This window comes from Leguminivora glycinivorella, chromosome 9 (assembly GCF_023078275.1).
Source record: "Leguminivora glycinivorella isolate SPB_JAAS2020 chromosome 9, LegGlyc_1.1, whole genome shotgun sequence".
Taxonomy (NCBI): domain Eukaryota; kingdom Metazoa; phylum Arthropoda; class Insecta; order Lepidoptera; family Tortricidae; genus Leguminivora; species Leguminivora glycinivorella.
In genome coordinates, this window is record NC_062979.1 from 6,181,566 (window position 1) to 6,199,053 (window position 17,488).

Sequence of the window (17,488 nt, forward strand, 5' to 3'; positions counted from 1 at the left end):
CTTGTCTCCAAATATTTTCTTACAACAAAAATACTTGAATTATGAATGATGTTTATCTTTATCATACCGAAACAGGACGTTGGTAGTTTTTTCTCTTTTTACTTTTATACAAAATATTATTTAGTCATAATATACGAGTATAAATGGCTGGTGGACTAGCGGTAAGAGTGTGTGATTTTCGATCCGGAGGGTTCGAACCCCGGCTCGTACCAATGAGTTTTTCGAACTTATGTGCGAAATGTCATTTGATATTTGCCAGTCGCTTTTCGGTGAAGGAAAACATCGTGAGGAAACCGAACTAATTCCAATAAGGCCTAGTTACCCTCCGGGTTTGGAAGGTCAGATGGCAGTCGCTTTCGTAAAACTAGTGTCTACGCCAAATCTTGAAATTAGTTGTCACAGCGGACCCCAGGCTCCCATGAGCCATGGCAAATGCCGGGATAACGCAAGGAGAATGATGAATGATGATATACGAGTATAAATATGATGACTTGATGAAATGCGGATAACTTTTGGACTCTAACCGTTCTAACGTCGTGTCTTGCGTGGGCGACGGTCGTGCGACCGCCGCCGTCGCGTCTCATCGCATCGTCTACTTCCATATCGATAAGGTTTGATTTCGTATGCGTCGCATCGCCGTCGCGCGACCATCGCGCGACCGTCGCCCACGCAAGCCACGGCGTAAGTGAGCTTTGGTAAAGGTAGCTACCCAATACTAAGTGTGTTAAAAAATTGCGCTGGTGAATGTCAAAGTAACATTTAAGGCAAAGTTTATACACAAATAGTAAGTTCTTTCATCAATGCAAATTAAAATGAATATAAATTACGTACGCTCAAATTAATATCTTCATCATGCAAATAAATATGCAACTGCCATTAAAATAATCCATTATTCATGCACAAAAATATACGACAATAATGTCCATGACATAACGTACCTAGTAATGTCATCTTTATAACTGTGGAAAAATGAAAACATGTCAAAATGATAATCAAAATACATGCACTAATGCATAATAATTAATTCGCTTTCAAGACGTACCTAGTAATGTCGTCTTTAAAGCTGTGGACAGACGAAAACAGGTCAAAATATGAAAAATATGAGCCAAGATTACTTGAATCAAGTTACAGTCAGTTATTTAATACAATAATTGACAAAAATACTGATCCTTCTCAATTTACTTCTTAGGGTCTGTTGCACCACTTGCACAAAACAGTCTTTTAGCGAATTTAGCGGTCTCAAATTTTGTATGGGAATTCCCGTTTCCATAGACTTAATGAGTGATGTTGATGTGTCTATTAACTCTGTTGATGCAGCTGGCCCTTATTCTATCAATCTACTTAGGTACAGAACGTTTGATTTAAGTAATCTTTCAATATGCTGTAACGTTTAAAATTTAAAGTTGCCAATTCATTTCGAGGTAAAGATGAATATAATAAATTTTGAAAAAACATGACAGAGAATAGTCATGCAAATTTAAAAGTAGACCAAGAAAGTCGACTGCTGAAAATGTTTTGTATACATGTACCGGTCAAAACACGTTTTAGAAAAGATTCGACTGGATTGAAAAGAAAATGTTAAGGAGGTTTTGGAAGAAAACCGATGCTTATTAAATTCCACAAGGAAAGAGAAAGGACAGAGGACAAACAATAGTAAACACATGTGGCACGACAATTTTTTATATACATTCTGAAAAAAATATTTGAAAACACGGAAAGCAAACTTCACTCGAAGATACTTAGAAGTATTTAGGTACATATCTGAGCTATGAGAAAATTTATGTGTTGGCAAAAATAAAGAGACCGATCCGTGAAAGAAATGTTAGAAAATGACATGAACCTAATAATAATTTAATGTATCTGAAATTGCCAGTATTTTTTAACCGACTTCAAAAAAGGAGGAGGTTCTCAATTCGACTGAATGTTTTTTTTTTTTATTTTATTTTTTTTTTGTATGTATGTTCCTCGATATCTTCGAGAATTGTGAACCGATTTTCAAAATTTTTTTTTTGATCGAACGGGTATAACCCCGAGATGGTCCCATTGGCACCAAGTCAGGGTCTGATGATGGGATCCTGGAGAAATCGAGGGAACTCTTCAAATGTTATAGGCACATGTAATGTTTTTAGTGTATTTTTCAAAGGTAAACCAGTATTTACGCCTGATGGTAATAATTTTATGTGGCTGAGCTGATGATGGAAGGTCAACTCCTCAATGGTTAGGAGTTAAAGGATAATTCTTTCACTAGTGTACATATATTCGGACTGATACGTATAATATCAATAGGAACCACTAAAAATCAACAAATAAATTAACTTTTTAACAAAAAATAAAACCGCCTTCAAAAATAAGCGCGTTACAAAACACGGAGAAACTAAAAAGCAAAAAATAATAAACCTTTGAATTCAGATTTCTTATCGTATTGCAATAATCTAAACATCCAAATTATAAACAAATCAATTATTTTTGTAGTCGGTACCAGACCTGTTCGTCGCCTTGCTATTGCCTGTTTGCCCCACCCAACCATACACAGGCTGGTACCGACTCCAAAAATAATTGATTTGTTTATAATTTGGATGTTTAGATTATTGCAATACGATAAGAAATCTGAATTCAAAGGTTTATTATTTTTTGCTTTTTAGTTTCTCCGTGTTTTGTAACGCGCTTATTTTTGAAGGCGGTTTTATTTTTTGTTAAAAAGTTAATTTTTAGGGTTCCGTAGTCAACTAGGAACCCTTATAGTTTCGCCATGTCTGTCTGTCCGTCCGTCCGTCCGTCCGTCCGTCCGTCCGTCCGTCCGTCCGTCCGTCCGTCCGTCCGTCCGTCCGTCCGTCCGTCCGCGGATAATCTCAGTAACCGTTAGCACTAGAAAGCTGAAATTTGGTACCAATATGTATATGAATCACGCCGACAAAGTGCAAAAATAAAAAATGGAAAAAAATGTTTTATTAGGGTACCCCCCTACATGTAAAGTGGGGGCTGAAATTTTTTTTCATTCCAACCCTAACGTGTGATATATTGTTGGATAGGTATTTAAAAATGAATAAGGGTTTGCTAAGATCGTTTTTTGATAATATTTATATTTTCGGAAATAATCGCTCCTAAAGGAAAAAAAGTGCGTCCCCCCCCCTCTAACTTTTGAACCATATGTTTAAAAAATATGAAAAAAATCACAAAAGTAGAACTTTATAAAGACTTTCTAGGAAAATTATTTTGAACTTGATAGGTTTAGTAGTTTTTGAGAAAAATACGGAAAACTACGGAACCCTACACTGAGCGTGGCCCGACACGCTCTTGGCCGGTTTTTTATTAGTTAAAATGGGATTTGAAGGGTCAATTACGTAGATTGTTGTTTTAAAATTATTGACCGGTACTTTAAGTTGAGGATATGTTATGTGAATCACATAAATTAAATGGTCTTCTTCAAGATATTGTGAATGAAAGGAACTTACTTCTCCATCTTGCGTTCCATCTGGATGAGGTTCCCGAGACGGTTCAGCATGTCCATGATCTCCTCAGGGTTGTAGGGGCCGTCGTTGCGGTAGTAGTTGTTTTGACTGGAAATAAAGAAAACGGTCGTTTACTTAGGAGTATGAGTAAAAATGTAATATTTTCCAATCATAAACAGAAGCCAGCATTTTTATGATTAAGAAAAGATATGAGTTGACGAATGCTATTGTCAACCATCTAACTTCACGCATAGACTCCGACTAAGGCCTGCAACTCCGAAGGGAAGGGAAGTAGTTTGGACTGGATGGCAATTCCCCTGGACCGCGATGAACGATGCTCAGTAAATATCATGCAGTACCAGTTTACCTAGTAAATCCTAATATAAAAGTTATTGGAAACTGCCTAAGTATCGTTAGCAGTGAGGGCCTGTCTGCTTTCACACGATGGACCGACTGATTGGAAATCGCTGGATGCAGATAGCACAAGACTTCGGTCGTTGTTCAGATCTCTGGGAGAGGTCTACGTCTATCTGATATCTGCTGATTCATTCAGTGGGCGTCTTTTAGCTGATGATAATGACTAAATAGGTACCAAAGGTACCGAGCGTAAGTCATCAGCTATCAGCTTGGCCAACCCATATATTAAAATGCTTGCAATATTATTAAAGAGGACTAAGTACAACTACCTGGGGTAGGACGCCGCCGGCACCGCCAGAAGGAGCCCCACCAGCGCGCAGCTTGCCAGGACGCAGCTTGCTCGAACCATTCTGGAACCAACAATTAAAATTAAATATGTTTATAGTAAAACAAAAGGTACCCGATAGCCTGCTGATATTAATCATGACGGGCAAAGTTGAAGGCACGAGACCTCAGGCCTTTGCCCTACTGGATGGTGTGTTCAAATTACAGCACCCATAAAACTGCACGAGGCCATGCGCGTGGCAGGAACAGATGCATAGGGACCTAGTCTTCAACAGAATGACATGATATCTCGAAGGAGAATAAGAAAGCAAAAGGTACCTATTCCTACAATATATATATATATATATATATAATTATTGCACACTTTTTTTTAAATAAACACTGAAACCATTGTGAGCGACATGGTTAGAAAATGCAAAGGTGAAAAACATAATTCTTCGTGTTATCCTCTCAGTCTTGTCACAATAAGTACTAAGTCTTAATTAAGTTCCGTACACTATTGACGCTTAAGGGCCGGTTGCATCAAACCGTCTGTCACTGTTAAAGCGTTCGTTAAATTTTATTCTATGGGAAGTTCCATAGACGTCTACTGCGTGACGATGATGTGTCTGTCAAACGTGGTTGATGCAACTGGCCCTAAGTTCTTTAAACCAATTTCCCTTATCAAAAAATGCGAAACTGGATCGACAAATTAGAACAGAATCTGGTCACAGAATTACACGAGAACCGGCTGAGAATTGCGATCTGTCGAGGAAAACATCCAGACAAACTAAAAGCAAATCGAGTTAAACGGTAAACCTTTGTTATTGCTCCGGACAACTATTGCTACAAAATGTATAAACTTGCATGCTTTTATACTTAAGCCCTTTTTCTGTAAATAAAACATTTGCATTTCGATTTATTTTACGGTTAAAAGATAGAAAATGAAAACAGTTTAAAAGCCTTTTTGACTTTTTTTAACCGTAACATGAACAACTTATTTCCAAGTCATCTTATTTATATTTTCAACAAATGATATTTTCTTGAAGACGTCGCTTCAGTGGAAAGGCCCCTGTGGCAATTTTTTTGTACACCAAGTGTAAGTACAATAAGCATAAAATAACTGATTTAATATGTCGCGTGTTTGGTAATACATACGAATGTATTTATTTATGCTAATTTGTGTGCTCTGGCCCCGTAGCCGAATGGCATTTCTCCGACGCCAAACGAAAGCGATACGCCGCTGGCTCTGTCGCGCCAATACGCAAGCGCGATAGAGATAGATATCTACTAGCGCTTCGTTTCGTGAGCGTTTCGTGAGCGATTGTGCCATTCGGCTAGCCACCCTGGTTTCACTGATTCTGATTAAAATATATGGAGATATTCTGTATCTAAATGTAATTTATGGTATTTATATTCAGGGCTAAATAATTTACATATTGCCCAGTTGTTGTAGATATGGCAGACTCCAGGAGATACTATTCTGTTAAAACGAAACGGGTACTGTCAAAATAATAAAAGTAAATATTATTTTTGCGATAGATCATTATGCAAAATTTCTGTTCATCAGCTGTTGTCTGTAAAGAAAATCCAATATTATTTTTGCGATAGTTCATTATGCAAAATTTCTGTTCATCAGCTGTTGTCTGTAAAGAAAATCTAATTTAAAAAGTAAATTGCATTGTCAAGTGTCATAAAATTATTAAAATTACTCGGAGGTACTTTAACTCTACAGTTTATTAATGGTTTTGAACTACGAGCAGCTTTGATACCTTGACGATCGTGTTTATGATTGGCGCCCATCAAATCGCAAGATTTAGTTGCTAATGTTGCTATGGATTGGGATTTGGCATATAGATTAGTTTCATCTTAGATCTTAATCAGCATTCTTGAAATGAATATCAAAACATTCAATTATTATTCAACTCATTGCTGGACAAAGGCCAATCTCAATTTTCTAGTCTGACTATCTGGGAGTCTATAGCCATTCCTACAAAAAGAAATGTAACTCGTCTTAAATTGTTAAATCTGAATAAACTTCTTGAAGAAACAGGAAATCAAGAAGATCAATTGATAAGTTCATCAAAATAGGAACCTTGGAACAATAAGGCCTTTGTTGTGACAGAAATGCGAGGTAGAAGCTCGATTGTTGTTGTTTCTGAAACTTTTGAAGCATTATTTTGCTTTTTGATTAAAACATAATCTTGCAGAGAACTCCAAAATTGGTAGTTAATCCCACGTTTGCTATTAAAATTAGGAAACTCAGCGAAGCATTTCAAAGCTTGATACATTTATATATTTTTATTTATTTATTTATTAAAAACATGTTTACATGACCTTACAGGCTTACAGTATAACCAATGTATCACAAAACTTACATAAACATAAACAAAGAGAGAAAAACGAGAACAATAAAAAGAAAATTAAACAATTCATTTGGGCGATGACGTCACAGCGTGGCTCCGTTGCGTCGTTTGCCCCAGTGTTGGATTCGGCAGGTTGCCATGGAACCGCCGAAAAACCACATCTGCCCCAACGCACGTTTCGCGGAATTTTATTCCGCCGAATGTTCATTTCCCGGATTAACATATTGTTTTTTTTTTTTAATTTGCCAACCTTGCATTTATCTACCATTTTAAAGTTTAGCCGTTTTTAGGGTTTTTAAAAAGCCTTTTTTAAAAACCAAACTTTCATGTTATCTAATGTTTTACTTGACGTAATAATACAACTATTGTATACACCAAATGTTTCATTGAACCCGACAATATCTATGGCGAATTTCGAAAAATATGCAATATTGAGTCTCCTATGAACTCCCAAATTTATTGACAGGGATGCAATTACGTATTTTACTTACGTATATATTTTTTTAAATAGTTACCTGCTTACTTTTTTTACAAGAATATTGTTTAATTTATTGTTATTACATTTCAAAAGTTTTTTCCGGTTTCCTCACGGTCAAACTAATATGCTCCTCCTCGTTTCGCTTGTCGTCGCCCCTAACTGGACTCTGTCATATATGATTATACTGCCAACATAGTCCGTGTACAGAAAACTGCTACTTTTGCTATCCTAACAGGGAAGAAAAGTTAAAATTTATATGTAGAAAGTTGGCATTACTTTTTGTAACCATTTTTAATCCTTATAGCAATCTACATGAATAAAAAATGTCATTAAAATTGTAACAGCGAAGGTACTACAATAAGTAAGTGGGTACATAAATAATGCTAGCAACCATACATGGCCTGCTTTTTTAGCACAACATTTGGGCATTCACTAGTTCACATTGAAAATTGCTAATTTACTTACTAGTGCTTAGTTTAACTTACTTAATATTTATGAAAAAATAAACCTCCAAGTAGGTATAATTATATGTAGATAAACACCAATCAATATTCTGATCTAAACATAAGTTGAAACTTAAAAGAAATTTTGCGGTATCAGTAAATAATTAAATAATATAAATACATTTTGAGATCTTCAGTAGTTATAATACAGTTTCAAACTACTTACGTTTTTGAAAAAAACACACAATTGTGGCGAAATAGAATTTGTGCTAAGCGGCCACGGGCAACGCGCGGGAACGCGAAACCGTTTTAAATATGACGTAAAATAAGTTTATTAAAGTTAATTACGCATTTTATTGCAGATTTTTTTTATTTGCGGATCCGCAGCGCTGGATCCAGCGCTGGCTGCTGGATCCAGCAGACCGAAAAATGCGCTGGATCCAGCTGGATTGCTGGATGCTGGATCCAGCAATTGCAATTCCTAACTGTACAGTCATCCGGCCAAGTCGAAAATGGCAATCGTTGACGTTAGACCGCCGTCGAAACGCAGTCTATGTCATGCCAATACAGAAGAGCGATGGAGCTAGCTACCATAACGATATTAATAACGTAAGCGTGCATTTGGCAACATCCAATATAACTTACGATACTTGTCTTTCCGCACAGACTATAGAAACGTTTTTAATCTCCGACTCAAAAACGACGGGATGTTATAATTTTGACGTGTCTGTCTGTCTGTTTGTCTTTCTGTATGTCTGTCTATCTGTGTTTGTGTGTGTGTCTGTCTGTAGCATCGTAGCTCCCGAACGGAAAGCTGAATTAGTCGGGAGTGTTTTTAGCCATGTTGAAAATCAGTACACTATGTCGCGGTCGAGGTTTTTTTTTCAAAATTTTTATTTTGTGGTGAATCCATCTAGCCGAATTTGCCGGTGCAAATCGGTTACATCAAAGTAGTAATGTAGAAATTGCAGAACATTCCCAAAAAGCGGAAACATTCTTGAGAATGTTCGCAGAACATTCCCGCAACATGCAATTTATTATTTAAACAAGAATATACTTGAAATAATGTTTAAATGGGCATAATATAAAAAAACTATATGTTATTATAGGTATAAATTAATATTGTCTATTACAGTTAGCTATTTTGTTGATAAGTGATAAGTTACCTAAATTCTCACTATAAGTTGCTTAAATTCTCACTATACTTCAGGGAACATTTCGACATTCCGACTTCACAGTTTTAGTCCTGACTTTTTTAAATTAGGTACCGAACTATTATTTCTTGATGCCTGTTTTTGGTCATGCCAATATATGTATAATATACAAAAAAAAAACAAACAAAATAAAAACAAAAAGATCGCTGTCAGGATCGAACCTGAGAACATCGGCATACGAAGCCAGCGCACTACCACGGGACTACGTCTTGACTTGCTGAGTTCGACGAAATTATGGTATAAACTACGAAGTTACTAAGTATTCTGATAAATTCTCGGTCTCGAGAACATTCTCAGAAGTTACCGAAAATTCTCATGAGGAATGTTCTGCAACTTTGGAAATTTCTCGACCGTGCATTGCTACATCAAAGTCATCCTACATCCTACATCAAAGTCATCCTACATCATTTGATGTCATTGATGAAGTTATTACACTTTGTCAAAGCAAGGAAAGATTAAAGGAGGTTTGGATTCGAATTTAGTTATAAATATGTTTCTAACATCCGTGTACCTTCGAATTGGGTTGAGTTTGTAAAATTATGTAAGAATTTCCCGAATATCCATATCCATACTAATGTTATAGTAAACTCTTTATTGTACAATTAATAACAAAAATACAGTAATTACAGTAGAGAACAGTACAAAGGCGAAATTATCCCTTTGAGGGATTTCTTCTAGTTAACCTTTGAGTGAACGAGAGGATTATAAATGGGAAAGTGTGTGTGTCGTACCCTGAACCTCTGTTTGTTTGTCCGCCTTTCACGGCAAAACGGAGCGACGAATAGACGTGATTTTTAACACGCTTTTATTAGGTCGTCGTGTATGTAACTATGTATGTAATGGAATCTAAGGAAGCTAATTTAACCATCTTCCAGGAGTCGTAGCGTAATGAAAATTGGCAGCTATATGTAGTTCTGATGACAATACAATAATATGGTACTGTTGAGCTGATCTGATGATGGAGTCAGAATATATGAACTGGAACTACATGATGGAACATCGTATCATAGCCGTTTTTGGGTTTCTTAGAAAAGTCTTGTAATGAACTTTGACTACAATTAGGTTTCAAGGTCTGATGATGAAGCCGAAAGATATGAACTGGAACTACATGATGGAACTTCGTATCATAGCTGTTTTTGGGTTTCTTAGAAAAGTCTTGTAATGAACTTTGACTACGATTAGGTTTCAAGGTCTGATGATGGAGCCGGAAGATATGAACTGGAACTACATGATAAAACATCGTATCATAGCTGTTTTTGGGCTTCTTAGGAAAGTCTTGTAAAGACCTTTGACTACAATTAGGTTTCAAGGTCTGATGATGGAGCCGGAAGATATGAGCTGGAACTACATGATGTAACATCGTATCATAGCTGTTTTTGGGCTTCTTAGAAAAGTCTTGTAATGAACTTTGACTACGATTAGGTTTCAAGGTCTGATGATGGAGCCGGAAGATATGAACTGGAACTACATGATGGAACATCGTATCATAGCTGTTTTTGGGCTTCTTAGAAAAGTCTTGTAATGAACTTTGACTACGATTAGGTTTCAAGGTCTGATGATGGAGCCGGAAGATATGAACTGGAACTACATGATGGAACATCGTATCATAGCTGTTTTTGGGCTTCTTAGAAAAGTCTTGTAATGAACTATGACTACGATTAGGTTTCAAGGCCTGATGATGGTGCCGGAAGATAAGAACAGAAAAAAAGAGGGGGGGGGGCTCGAGGGGGGAAGCATGAAAGAAAGATCAACGTAGTATTTAAAATAAGTTGGGTTAGCGTTTTCTTGTGACCTTTCAGAGCAAACAAAGGGGGGCTCGGGGGGCGGAGCCTCCCGCATAAAAGAAAGATCAACGTTGTATTTAAAATAAGTTGGGTTAAGGTTTTCTTGTGATCCTTAAGAGTAAAGAAAAGGGGGGCTCGGGGGGCGAAGCCCCCCGCATGAAAGAAAGATCAACGTAGTATTTAGAATAAGTTGGGTTAGCGTTTTCTTGTGACCTTTAAGAGCAAACAAAGGGGGGCTCGGGGGGCGAAGCCCCCCGCATGAAAGAAAGATCAACGTAGTATTTAAGATAAGTTGGGTTAGCGTTTTCTTGTGACCTTTAAGAGCAAACAAAGGGGGGCTCGGGGGGCGAAGCCCCCCGCATAAAAGAAAGATAAACGTTGTATTTAAAATAAGTTGGGTTAGGGTTTTTCTTGTTACCCTTAAGAGTAACGAAAAGGGGGGCTCGGGGGGCGAAGCCCCCCTCATAAAAGAAAGAACAAAGTAGTATTTAAAATAAGTTGGGTTAGCGTTTTCTTGTGACCTTTCAGAGCAAACAAAGGGGGGCTCGGGGGGCGAAGCCCCCGCATAAAAGAAAGATCAACGTTGTATTTAAAATAAGTTGGTTTAGGGTTTTCTTGTGACCCTTAAGAGTAACGAAAAGGGGGGCTCGGGGGGCGAAGCCCCCCGCATGAAAGAAAGATCAACGTTGTATTTAAAATAAGTTGGGTTAAGGTTTTCTTGTGATCCTTAAGAGTAAAGAAAAGGGAGGCTCGGGGGGCGAAGCCCCCCGCATGAAAGAAAGATCAACGTAGTATTTAGAATAAGTTGGGTTAGCGTTTTCTTGTGACCTTTAAGAGCAAACAAAGGGGGGCTCGGGGGGCGAAGCCCCCGCATGAAAGAAAGATCAACGTAGTATTTAAGATAAGTTGGGTTAGCGTTTTCTTGTGACCTTTAAGAGCAAACAAAGGGGGGCTCGGGGGGCGAAGCCCCCCACATAAAAGAAAGATCAACGTTGTATTTAAAATAAGTTGGTTTAGGGTTTTCTTGTGACCCTTAAGAGTAACGAAAAGGGGGGCTCGGGGGGCGAAGCCCCCGCTTAAAAGAAAGATCAACGTAGTATTTAAAATAAGTTGGGTTAGGGTTTTCTTGAGACCCTTAAGAGTAACGAAAAAGGGGGCTCGGGGGGCGAAGCCCCCCTGCATAAAAGAAAGATCAACGTAGTATTTAAAATAAGTTGGGTTAGCGTTTTCTTGTGACCTTTAAGAGCAAACAAAGGGGGCTCGGGGGCGAAGCCCCCGCATGAAAGAAAGATCAACGTAGTATTTAAGATAAGTTGGGTTAGCGTTTTTTGTGACCTTTAAGAGCAAACAAAGGGGGCTCGGGGGCGAAGCCCCCGCATAAAAGAAAGATAAACGTTGTATTTAAAATAAGTTGGGTTAGGGTTTTCTTGTTATCCTTAAGAGTAACGAAAAGGGGGGCTCGGGGGGCGAAGCCCCCGCATAAAAGAAAGATCAACGTTGTATTTAAAATAAGTTGGGTTAAGGTTTTCTTGTGATCCTTAAGAGTAAAGAAAAGGGGGGCTCGGGGGGCGAAGCCCCCCGCATGAAAGAAAGATCAACGTAGTATTTAGAATAAGTTGGGTTAGCGTTTTCTTGTGACCTTTAAGAGCAAACAAAGGGGGGCTCGGGGGGCGAAGCCCCCCGCATGAAAGAAAGATCAACGTAGTATTTAACACTTTCGAAACCGGGCTCTACGCGGCGCTACGACATTTTCGCTACATACGGGTTTCCCCATGTAATCGGCTACGCTTCTACGAGCGGTGTGCCCGACAGTCGGGTTCTTGGTAGCGAAAGTGTTAAGATAAGTTGGGTTAGCGTTTTTTTGTGACCTTTAAGAGCAAACAAAGGGGGGCTCGGGGGGCGAAGCCCCCCGCATAAAAGAAAGATAAACGTTGTATTTAAAATAAGTTGGGTTAGGGTTTTCTTGTTACCCTTAAGAGTAACGAAAAGGGGGGCTCGGGGGCGAAGCCCCCGCATGAAAGAAAGATTAACGTAGTATTTAAAATAAGTTGGGTTAGCGTTTTCTTGTGACCTTTAAGAGCAAACAAAGGGGCTCGGGGCGAAGCCCCCGCATAAAAGAAAGATAAACGTTGTATTTAAAATAAGTTGGGTTAGGGTTTTCTTGTTACCCTTAAGAGTAACGAAATGGGGGGCTCGGGGGCGAAGCCCCCGCATAAAAGAAAGATTAACGTAGTATTTAAAATAAGTTGGGTTAGCGTTTTCTTGTGACCTTTCAGAGCAAACAAAGGGGGGCGCGGGGGGCGAATCCCCCTGCATAAAAGAAAGATCAACGTTGTATTTAAAATAAGTTGGGTTAAGGTTTTCTTGTGGTCCTTAAGAGTAAAGAAAAGGGGGCTCGGGGGCGAAGCCCCCCGCATGAAAGAAAGATCAACGTAGTATTTAGAATAAGTTGGGTTAGCGTTTTCTTGTGACCTTTAAGAGCAAACAAAGGGGGGCTCGGGGGGCGAAGCCCCCGCATCAAAGAAAGATCAACGTAGTATTTAAGATAAGTTGGGTTAGTGTTTTCTTGTGACCCTTAAGAGTAACGAAAAGAAAGATCCCGCATAAAAGAAAGATCAACGTTGTATTTAAAATAAGTTGGGTTAAGGTTTTCTTGTGATCCTTAAGAGTAAAGAAAAGGGGGGCTCGGGGGGCGAAGCCCCCCGCATGAAAGAAAGATCAACGTAGTATTTAGAATAAGTTGGGTTAGCGTTTTCTTGTGACCTTTAAGAGCAAACAAAGGGGGCTCGGGGGGCGAAGCCCCCCGCATGAAAGAAAGATCAACGTAGTATTTAAGATAAGTTGGGTTAGCGTTTTCTTGTGACCTTTAAGAGCAAACAAAGGGGGGCTCGGGGGGCGAAGCCCCCCGCATAAAAGAAAGATCAACGTTGTATTTAAAATAAGTTGGTTTAGGGTTTTCTTGTGACCCTTAAGAGTAACGAAAAGGGGGGCTCGGGGGGCGAAGCCCCCCGCTTAAAAGAAAGATCAACGTAGTATTTAAAATAAGTTGGGTTAGGGTTTTCTTGAGACCCTTAAGAGTAACGAAAAGGGGGGCTCGGGGGGCGAAGCCCCCTGCATAAAAGAAAGATCAACGTAGTATTTAAAATAAGTTGGGTTAGCGTTTTCTTGTGACCTTTAAGAGCAAACAAAGGGGGCTCGAGGGCGAAGCCCCCGCATGAAAGAAAGATCAACGTAGTATTTAAGATAAGTTGGGTTAGCGTTTTTTGTGACCTTTAAGAGCAAACAAAGGGGGGCTCGGGGGGCGAAGCCCCCCGCATAAAAGAAAGATAAACGTTGTATTTAAAATAAGTTGGGTTAGGGTTTTCTTGTTACCCTTAAGAGTAACGAAAAGGGGGCTCGGGGGCGAAGCCCCCGCATAAAAGAAAGATTAACGTAGTATTTAAAATAAGTTGGGTTAGCGTTTTCTTGTGACCTTTCAGAGCAAACAAAGGGGGGCTCGGGGGCGAAGCCCCCGCATAAAAGAAAGATCAACGTTGTATTTAAAATAAGTTGGTTTAGGGTTTTCTTGTGACCCTTAAGAGTAACGAAAAGGGGGCTCGGGGGCGAAGCCCCCGCATAAAAGAAAGATCAACGTTGTATTTAAAATAAGTTGGGTTAAGGTTTTCTTGTGATCCTTAAGAGTAAAGAAAAGGGGGGCTCGGGGGCGAAGCCCCCATGAAAGAAAGATCAACGTAGTATTTAGAATAAGTTGGGTTAGCGTTTTCTTGTGACCTTTAAGAGCAAACAAAGGGGGCTCGGGGGCGAAGCCCCCGCATGAAAGAAAGATCAACGTAGTATTTAACACTTTCGAAACCGGGCTCTACGCGGCGCTACGACATTTTCGCTACATACGGGTTTCCCCATGTAATCGGCTACGCTTCTACGAGCGGTGTGCCCGACAGTCGGGTTCTTGGTAGCGAAAGTGTTAAGATAAGTTGGGTTAGCGTTTTTTGTGACCTTTAAGAGCAAACAAAGGGGGGCTCGGGGGCGAAGCCCCCGCATAAAAGAAAGATAAACGTTGTATTTAAAATAAGTTGGGTTAGGGTTTTCTTGTTACCCTTAAGAGTAACGAAAAGGGGGGCTCGGGGGCGAAGCCCCCGCATGAAAAGAAAGATTAACGTAGTATTTAAAATAAGTTGGGTTAGCGTTTTCTTGTGACCTTTAAGAGCAAACAAAGGGGGGCTCGGGGGCGAAGCCCCCGCATAAAAGAAAGATAAACGTTGTATTTAAAATAAGTTGGGTTAGGGTTTTCTTGTTACCCTTAAGAGTAACGAAAAGGGGGGCTCGGGGGCGAAGCCCCCGCATAAAAGAAAGATTAACGTAGTATTTAAAATAAGTTGGGTTAGCGTTTTCTTGTGACCTTTCAGAGCAAACAAAGGGGGCGCGGGGGCGAATCCCCCGCATAAAAGAAAGATCAACGTTGTATTTAAAATAAGTTGGGTTAAGGTTTTCTTGTGGTCCTTAAGAGTAAAGAAAAGGGGGGCTCGGGGGCGAAGCCCCCGCATAAAGAAAGATCAACGTAGTATTTAGAATAAGTTGGGTTAGCGTTTTCTTGTGACCTTTAAGAGCAAACAAAGGGGGGCTCGGGGGGCGAAGCCCCCCGCATCAAAGAAAGATTAACGTAGTATTTAAAATAAGTTGGGTTAGCGTTTTCTTGTGACCTTTAAGAGCAAACAAAGGGGGTTCGGGGGGCGAAGCCCCCCGCATAAAAGAAAGATTAAAGTAGTATTTAAAATAAGTTGCGTTAGCGTTTTCTTGTGACCTTTAAGAGCAAACAAAGGGGGGCTCGGGGGGCGAAGCCCCTTGTGCATAAAAGAAAAATGAATGATCAACGTTGTATTTAAAATTAGTTGGGTTAGCGTTTTCTTGTGACCTTTAAGAGCATACAAAGGGGGGCTCGGGGGCGAAGCCCCCCGCAAAAATGAATGATCAACGTGGTATTCAAAATAAGTTGGGTTAGGGTTTTCTTGTGACCCTTCAGAGCAAATAAGAGAATGTGGGCTCAATAAAATATGAATTAAAATAAAAACAAAAATTCAATGAATCAATGAATGACTTTATTGCTATAAACTTGGTACCTATACATCAGGTTGTATTAATTAATATTAAGTAGCAATACGTGTTAAGCCACAAATGGCTTTCGAAATTTGCCTACTTGAAATAAATTTAGGTTTAATTTCAAAGATATTTCATTATTAACGACTAAAAAGTATAAAATAAATTTATAGTTTAAAAAACACTAGTAAAACACGCTTTTATAAATGCACGTAAAAGCCAAAAATAAATTATGGATCGTTCAAGTTGTGATATTTCTGGGATGAAGAGTAAACTATGTGCTTTTAATTATAATATTTGATTGTAAAAGCGTGGGGCGCTGTAACAGAAAAAAGTTTTTGTATAACTTGCTGAGAAACCAAGTTAAGCTATGTTACGAGAAGCAGTTTAGACAGATTGGCGCGCTATCGGGACTTGCAGCACGACTGAAGCGCCCCACGCTTTTACAATCAAATATTATAATTAAAAGCACATAGTTTACTCTTCATCCCAGAAATATCACAACTTGAACGATCCATAATTTATTTTTGGCTTTTACGTGCATTTATAAAAGCGTGTTTTACTAGTGTTTTTTAAACTATAAATTTATTTAAGTGGAGATAGTTGAAGAGATGTAGAGTGACATAGCCTACTTTTTGTATCTTTCTAACGCGAGCGAAGCCGCGGGCAAAAGCTAGTTATTTAATAAAGATACCATAATTATGGCGGTTATTGCTTACGCTATTAATGACGCTCAAATACTAATGCGGCACCATTCGGTACCTTTTCTCGAGAAACAACACTTGTATTTAAATGTCACAGTGTTGTCTTGGTCCGTTTCTATTTATGTCACAAACCAATTCTCAGTGCAGTTCAATAATTTGATTGTGGTAGCTCTTAGCTGGTCCCTAATGCCTTCATTGACTGGGTACGTAGCCAAATGCACAAACGCTTACGATATTTTTTTTTTCTAGCTTGCGTTAGTGTCCCACTGCTGGGCAAAGGCCTCCCCTCTCTTCCTCCACTCGACCCTATCACTCGCATTTCCCCACCAGTTGGGATAAATTTTTTCCAGGTCGTCGCACCATCTCCTTTTTGGTCTGCCTGAACCCCTACCTACACCATCTATCGTAGTCCGTGGGTCCCACTCGGTAACTATTTTGGCCCACCTTTCAGGATTCATGCGGCAGATGTGTCCAGCCCAGTCCCACTTAAGCTTAGCGGTCTTGGCACCTACATCTACTACTCGAGTTCTGGAACGCAGTTCCGTGTTTCTGATCGAATCAGGATCGAATCGGAACTGCGCGATAAAATCGTTATCGTAGTTTATCTATATAGCTCTTCCGTATTAAGGCGACAGAGGTAGACAGCGTTTCGATCAGCGTCTAGCGTCAACGGTTGTCATTTTGGCTAGGCCGACGGTAACCGCTAGCCACAGATGCATTGACCGCATTTAAATTAAATTGACAAATTAATCTTAATGGTGTGGGTAGATTGAGATCGAGTTCTTAATCGATTGAAATGATGACAAGATACTCTGATTTCATATTTAATCAAAACGGTGTCTTCCGGTTCGAACGCCATCTTAGCGGTATCGTGTCATGAATAATTACTGCTTCTTTTGCTCATTAATGTTGTTTAAAGTGTAATATCGATAGCTTAATTAATTAATTATGCAGTAAACTAATGTTATGAAATGAAATGAAATGAAATGAAATTTATTTGATAACAGATCGTTACATGTCAGTACTAAATAATATATTATGTTATTATTGTGTATTAAACTCAAATATATTTATTTCATTTGGTATAAACAATATCTATGTTAAACTATATTATAATTATAGTATACAGTTATAATTATTTATATTTATGTATATTTATTTATATTTATCACATATTTATCGTACTATTCAAGCATCCATCGTACTATTAAAATGTATACTTATTTATATTTATCACATATTTATCGTACTATTAAAGTGTCAACGGCAATTCAA

General features: G+C 38.9%; 1 protein-coding gene across 3 annotated transcripts in view; it reads right to left on the minus strand.

Moving 5' to 3' along the window:
• LOC125229452 (diuretic hormone class 2) overlaps positions 1–17,488 on the minus strand; it is a 146,311-nt gene that overhangs the window by 3,833 nt on the left and 124,990 nt on the right. Inside the window, exons 2-5 of one of the 3 annotated variants that reach the window (XM_048134294.1) lie at positions 4,133–4,216; positions 3,453–3,557; positions 1,043–1,063; positions 939–959 (exon numbers count right to left, since the gene is read on the minus strand). In XM_048134294.1, coding sequence (XP_047990251.1) covers positions 939–959; positions 1,043–1,063; positions 3,453–3,557; positions 4,133–4,215 — 230 coding nt within the window. In that variant the 5' untranslated portion in view covers position 4,216. The remainder of the gene's footprint in view (positions 1–938; positions 960–1,042; positions 1,064–3,452; positions 3,558–4,132; positions 4,217–17,488) is intronic. The other 2 variants (XM_048134295.1, XM_048134296.1) reach the window with 2 other exon arrangements.